General features: G+C 35.5%; 1 protein-coding gene across 1 annotated transcript; it reads left to right on the top strand.

The window, feature by feature from the left end:
- The first annotated feature begins 1,591 nt into the window (after positions 1-1,591).
- On the top strand, positions 1,592-6,168 carry LOC136224755 (uncharacterized). The gene is made up of 9 exons (XM_066013177.1): positions 1,592-1,862; positions 1,949-2,032; positions 2,113-2,222; positions 2,326-2,376; positions 3,021-3,164; positions 3,248-3,337; positions 3,492-3,598; positions 3,824-3,908; positions 5,966-6,168. Exons 1-9 carry the CDS (start codon positions 1,751-1,753, stop codon positions 6,062-6,064), a joined length of 882 nt encoding a protein of 293 aa, XP_065869249.1. The 5' UTR covers positions 1,592-1,750; the 3' UTR covers positions 6,065-6,168.
- Positions 6,169-7,608: the final 1,440 nt, after the last annotated feature.

A 7,608-nucleotide genomic window follows, 5' to 3' on the forward strand; every position in this document is an offset into this window, starting at 1 on the left:
CGGTACGGTGTCGGTTTAGTTCTCCTTTTTGTAGCTCATTTTTTTTTATGTTTTATTTCAAATAGCAGATCTAAAGTGTTTGATTAGGATTGAAAATATCTACGTATAGCTATTTTAAAAGGAAATAAGCTAATATATGTTGGATTAAAATCTAGAATGTGTAAAGTGTATAATGTTGTAAATTATGGGTTATCATATATTAGTCCGTTAAATGATCTGATTTAGTTTATAGATTAAAAAGTATATATAATGGTATGGATTTAATTATGTATAGATATCTGATTGTAATATTTTAATCCTATGATGGGCATAATTGTAATTACAACCTATGTTACATGGACTCGGGAACTCGTATTCATTACTGGTATAGATCCGAGTATCTAGTACGACAAGCTTGAATATTTTGGATATGAGGATACCGTCCTAAATTTGGACACGGATACGGGGATACTGGATTTTTGATTCTTGGTGAAGATTTTATACTATAGGAGCAATTAGGGTTTAGAAGAAAAGAGGAAGAGTTAAAGAACTAAAGAGACTTACCGCTTGCTTTTGATTCCCAAGGTACAAGACGTTTCAAATTACAGGACGCTTCAAGTTCTTTAAAGAGAACAACTGCCCTCAGAAAAAAAATATATGCTCTCCAAAAAGAATAACCGTATCCTATCTTCTTCAACCGTGTCTGACACATATCCCATACCTGTGTAGTGTCGACACTGGTATGACAGCCAAAATGAAGAGTCCGAGTATCATGGATTACAATCTTTATGTTTTATCTATAAATAGAGAGTTATGATTTCTAGAATAGATGAACAAATTGTTTTTAGTCTTAGAAAGCGTATCAAATGTCGCAAATTTTTGATTTTGTGTAATCTATACCGTTACGGATTCCATTTTCGATCGAAATGATTTGACATGAATTTATAGTCTTATGGTTTTGTTATATAAATCTAATTCCATAATATCTATTATCTACCAGCAAATAGTGAATATTCGAACTAAAAGCCCCATAGTTTAAGGTTTTTTGGTATTTACTATTTTTCCGTCTGAAAATAGATAATGGCGAATACAAGATTGGCCTGTTGGAGAGCCAATTTTACACATCCACGAGTGAATTATTTATTTATTTTTTTTGCTAAATCGAACTTGCTCAATTTTTTCCATATATATATGTGTTATCATCTAAATTGGTCCAAATCCATTTTTTACGTACCAATAGAAAAATATAAATATTACCGATTTTATCCGACTTGTCTGCCTAACCCGGTTTTACTCGACTTGACCGATTTGAACCGCCTAGACGTAAGAAAATCGGACTCAACTTATGCCAACCATTTATACATAATTGGATCGGTGTTGTAAATATCACGATCAACTAGTGGCGGACTTACCGATTTTTACAACACTGGCCCTATCTAGTGATGGGCATTCAACTTGAAAAAGTTCCATCCCATATGGGCCAAATATATTTTGGAATTCTTGGACTTCACGAAATTGCCAAAAGAATTCGTTGACTGGGCTCAATTTTGGGCCATGGACTTTCATATAAACACATGAAAACCGAAACGTTTCTTTACTACAACCAAACGACGTCGCGTAAAACCCCCTCTTTCTTCTTCTTGCAGTTCCATACGGACTAAAACCCTAGTAAAGTCCTCTGCTCCATCGTTTTCCTTTCTGTCTACCCCAAAGACAGCTTCTTTGCTCTCCTCCTTATATCTCTACATCGAATAGTTGTTGAATTTGAGAAATGTTGCGCAGAAACATTCGTTTGAGGAGAGAGTATTTGTACAGAAAGAGCTTAGAAGGCAAAGAGCGATTGCTTTATGAGAAGAAGCGCAAAATCAGAGACGCCTTAGCCGGTAAAAATCGAAAATCAATCGAGTTTTATGTCGCTTCTAATTGTGCGTATGCAAGTTTGTGATTAGTTCATGTGTTTTCTTCACAGAGGGGAAGCCAATTCCTACTGAGCTTAGGAACGAAGAAGCTGCTCTTCGCCAAGAAATTGACCTTGAAGATGAAAATACTGCTAGTAAGTTTTGAAGTATTGAATTAGGGTTCAATTTGGGGTTGTTGATTCATGTTTTTTTGCTTTGTATTGTTGAAATTTAGTTCCGAAGTCCAGCATTGATGACGAGTATGCAAGAGCAACTGAAAAAGATCCTAAGATTTTGCTGACTACATCTCGGAATCCTAGTGCCCCTCTCGTACAATTTGTGAAGGTTGAGCAGAAGCTACTTTTGCAGTCTTGATTAGTTTCAGTCCCTTCATTCTATTTTCCTTCTCCTTATTTTGTGTTTATATTAGTTCTTGTTGGGTCTTTAGGAATTGAAGTTTGTCTTCCCCAATGCGGAGAGAATCAATCGTGGTGGTCAGGTTAGTCTCTCACTCCTTTTTATTCCCTGCTGGGTATTCCTACAACTGGAGTTGAGTGCTGTTAATGGTTGTTTCAGTATGTGGTAGTGTTCAATTTCTTTTGTCCTATCAATTGACTGATTGAACATTTGAACTTCTATTTCTTACATATTATGTTGCATGAAAACTTTGATCGTAAAGGGTTTCATGTTTCCGAAATGTCTCGGAACTGAAATTCTCGAAAACTTGTATGAAATTGAAACATTTAGGGTCACATTTCATAAAGGGCGGCCCGGTGCACTACGCATATCCACTAAACAAGGGTCCAAGGAGGGGTCCCACCACAAGGGTGTATTGGGGGCAAGCCTTCCCTTGCCAATTTTCTTTTTTTTGGCAAGAGACTGCTCCTAAGACTCGAACCTGTGACCTCTCAGTCACACGGCAACAGTGTTTACCGTTGCGCCAAGAGGGGTCACATTTCATAATTTAAGAAAATTTGAAATTCGTTTCTTAGAATTTGAAAACATATTTCCTAGGATGTAATGTGTTTTTAGAATCAGATAAATGCTAATCACAATCCTAATATGATCATCATCTTCTACAAGCTTACAAAATGAAAAAAATCTCCTCTCTATTGTAACATAACATGTATCACTTCTTCGCAGGTTCTTGCTGAAATAATAGAAAGCTGCCGGGCACATGATTATACAGATGTTATTTTGGTTCATGAACATCGTGGTGTTCCTGATGGTTTAACAGTATGCCATCTTCCATTTGGTCCAACTGCTTACTTTGGATTGCTCAATGTGGTAAGTATACTGACTTTTTTTTCTTGTAGTTTTTGGCTTCCGGTTTAGCTTTCTTGTTTCGTCTAATCGAGCTTCTAATGTAGGTTACTAGACATGATCTCAAGGACAGAAAAGCTATTGGAACAATGCCTGAGGCTTACCCACATTTGATTCTTAACAATTTTAAAACCAAGGTCAGTTGAGCACTCCGAGTGGCCAATTGATTCTAAATATGTTCCTTAGATGAAAGATTAATGCTTTAATGTGATATTATAGAGCTGATTAATGAATCCTTGCATACTTATTGGTAATTTATTTTGTTTATGATAATTTTGTTTACTTTGACAGCTGGGAGAAAGGACAGCAAACATTCTAAAGCATCTTTTCCCAGTGCCCAAACCAGACACTAAACGCATTATCACTTTCGCAAATCAGTCGGATTATGTCTCGTTCAGGTTGGTGCACTTTTTATTTAGTACCTTGAGAAATACTTTCTTTGATTGTTAGTAATAATAAAAAAGTTCAGGGGCTTAAAGATGCTTTTTTCCTAATATAAATCGTCTTTTTGGAGTTTAATGCATAACCATAGATTAAACATTGAATCGTTTTTTAAATAATTTTGTAAATATGTTTCTGCAATCATACATATTGTTTAAGAATGTTTAACAATGGATATGCAGGCACCATATCTATGAAAAGAAGGGAGGACCTAAATCTGTTGAGCTTAAGGAGATTGGTCCCCGGTTTGAAATGCGGCTTTATCAGGTAACTCTAATGCTATTTAGTTAATGACTTAATACATCAGGCCCCTTTATACTTGGCTAAATAATCCGATTAACCTTCCTTAACTTGCTTAAAGTGACGCGATTAACTCCCAAAGTCTGATAGAAAACAAAACACAGATGACTCTAATCCCCACGGGAGAAACCTCACTCTCTACTAAGTATAGCCACTGCAATAGCATCCAAACAACAATAAAAAACTTCCTGCCTTCTCTAAAACTATTCCTCTTATACTAATGACTCATACCCTAAATACTAGTGCTGATGTCTTATACACAAAATGCCCCTATTTCTACTAATGGGCTAAGCCATTCTCTAACAAAGTCCTATGGCAAAGCAAAGTGGAGATTTGGACAACTTGAACTGCCAAAGCACGCATCACTTTAAGCAAGTTAAGGGGGCTAATGGATCACTTTAGGTAAGTTCAAAAGGCTAATGAGATGGGGGACCAAGCGGATTATTTGGCCAAGTACAAGGGGCCCTTAATGTATTAAGCCATTTTTATTCGTCTTGTAGAGAAATTATGGCACTGGTTTGGCAAATATGGTGAATGTTACCTGGTTTCGGTTGAATTTCAGTTTAATCTTTGAAAAAGGAAGAAAATCAAGGAGTTACTGCATTATTTCATTTAGGGATTTAAGGGTTAAATTTGCCTCTTAAGCTTATTAGGGAAGCTCAACTTTACCCTTTTGCTACGAAATAGTCTAGTTTTGCCACATGGTAGAAAGTTTAGCTCAATTTTGGTATCGTACTTTAATATCTAGTAGTGAAGAGTGGCAAAGGGATGCAATGGTGAGGGATAGGGGAAGCCCTAAGCAAACTTGGAAGAGAGTGATTGAGAGTTTATTGGGGATTGAGGAAAATATCGCAATGGTAGGACGGAGTGGAGGAAGAGAATTTATGTCGCTAACATGACTTGATTTCACGGTTTCATATGACGGTTCATGTTAATTGACCCCTAATCATTTTGAGACTAAGACTTTGTTGTTGTTGTTGTTGTTGTTATTTGAACCATGAGGAAAAAATCAAGTCAGTGTTGTACGATGTGGGAAAAATTGAGTTTGTCCAATAACCTTAGGGGCAAAATGGCAGAAATTATTAGAAGCACCCGGTTCTACATGTCAAATAGAGGACTTCCCATACATATTTTTGCTATATGTAACATGGACCTACACATATTATAAGAGGCCCAACTATTTTATTTATAAATTGGAATCACAATACACGTATCCAAATGTAAATTACGTGTACAAATGTGAATTGGGGTCCTCCAATTGACATGGAAGACCAGGTGTTTAATATAAGAACTCGCAAAATGGACTCTTATTCCTTTCATTTATTACAAAATGGACTCTTATTCCTTTCATTTATTACAAATAAACTTAAACTTACAGTTGTTTGTAATTTAAAGTAGGGGTGTCAATTTTTGACATGACAACGTGATTTATAGAGACAACACGACTGACATGAATATCATTTTTCTTGTATTTATAGCATATATAAGGCATAATACATCTCTATCCATCTGTACTTATCTAGAAAAGTTAGTTGTCCCCTACATTTGGGAAACATCCTATTTACTCTCTGAACTTGTTTATAGTGACTATTTATGAACTTTCTAAAACTGACCTGTTGATCCTCTGAACTTGCTTGCAGTGAATTTGGTTATAGTGATCGATTGACCTTCTGACTTTCTTAAAGTAATGCCACTTCAACTTGTCCAAAATCTCCAATTACTCTGAATGTGGACTTAAGGGGGTTCAATAGATCACGTTAAGCAAAATAGATCACGTTAAGCAAGTTCAGAGCGGCCAAAGAATGTTTCCAAAGTAGAACAAAAACTTATCTGAACAAATATAGGAGGCTAGGAATGTATTAAGCCCATATGAGCACATGAAACATATATATAACATAACGCCACATTTACTTACACGATAATCCGAATTACCACTCCTAATCTAAACGGTTAGCATCTGACATGTTCTAGCCAAAGTCCATATATAATCTACTTGAACTCTGTTTGTTGTTGTGAATATGCAGATAAAGCTAGGAACGGTGGAACAAAGTGAAGCCCAGGTTGAGTGGGTGATTCGACCATATATGAACACTTCTAAGAAAAGGAAGTTAATTGGAGATTAATTAACAAAAACCTCCAAACCATTTCTAATTTTGTTCCTCCATTTTTGCTGTTTTCACATCAAATATCTATTACAGCTATTTAGTAAGTTATACCTTTTCTTATCCCCTTGCAGTAGTATCTTGTGTTCTTATCTTGCTCAAAATTGCACGTCTCTTCTCAAAACCATTAAATCTATCATGTAAACAGAGGCGACCTTGGATCTACGGCTGTAAATGAGCCGATCTGTCCATGAGCAGTTCGATTGTGCTCGGCTCGATTTATAAATCGAGTCGAGTTTCGGTGGAGCTTGGCCCGAAAGCTCGAGTAGGCTCAACTATAGGTTCATGACTAAACTTGATTATAATGTTAATGAACACGCTTGTGTACAAGTTTGGTTTTATTTTTTTAATAATATTTTATTTTTGTAAAATAATGTAGTTTTGTAGGTTTTAAAATTATGAATTTGATAGTTTTGTAGGTTTTAATAATATAATTAGTAAACATGATTAATGAAATGTTTGAGAGTGAATTCATGAATAAAATTAATCTGTTGCTCGTTAGCAAAGCTTGTGAACAAACTCGGGAGTAGTTCGCTAGCCGTTCATAATATGATGTTGAGTTTGAGTTCGAGCTCATCAATTTTCTAACAAGTTGATCATGGTCTGGCTAAAGCTTGACTCGATTACAGCATCTCTGGATCTTATTTCAGGCAGAAAGCTGCCTGAAACTACCTCTCCCGGGATGGATTTGGATGGACGGGGTCCAACAGATCCGTGCATCCTCTCAGTTTTAGAAAATTTTCAAGTTTATGTGATTTTCTTCATCTTCGACTTCCTCCCATATTCTCTCAATTCACCACTTGTGATATGCAGAGGCGGACACAAAGGGCCTAAGCCCTCCCGGCTGGCGGAACCACCCCTAATATTGATGGTTTCGGTCCCTCTTTCCGACAAATTAAGATTTTTCATGGTGAATTACTTTTTACGTTTGTATTTAATTACAAAATTCAACTTGATTAATATATGATAAGTGATAAAAACGACATAATCTTACTTTTGTAGTTAAAATCTAGTTTAATTTCGAGAAGTAAAAATTGGCCATGGACATTAAGATGATAACATGTATATATACGTGAAAAAAAAATTGAATGAGTTTGATTTAATAATTTTTTTTTTTTTTTACATACGCACGTCTAAAATTGGTCCCCTCATTCCTCCATTTGTTTTTAATTCTACAAATTAATGAGATTGTCAGGACTCGAACCCTCTACCGTTTAGTCCAAACGGACCTGATGCTATGTTGATAGTTAAAGCCAAATTATAGATCTTATATTAATCTCTGACAAAATTGTATATAATACATCACATGATTTTAGATTCCATTTTTTTAAAACATTATCCAATTCCAATAATTGTCTATTATAGCCTTCTGTACCATCTTTTGTACTGACATTTTGACTGTGCTTATGCTTAATTCAAATGAAGGTAATTGACCTTAATATATATGGCTAATAGTTCTAGTGTGTATTGGTATTGTGATAATTCTCTCTTCGATTCAAATTTTT

Source organism: Euphorbia lathyris, chromosome 3, assembly GCF_963576675.1.
Source record: "Euphorbia lathyris chromosome 3, ddEupLath1.1, whole genome shotgun sequence".
NCBI classification, from domain to species: domain Eukaryota; kingdom Viridiplantae; phylum Streptophyta; class Magnoliopsida; order Malpighiales; family Euphorbiaceae; genus Euphorbia; species Euphorbia lathyris.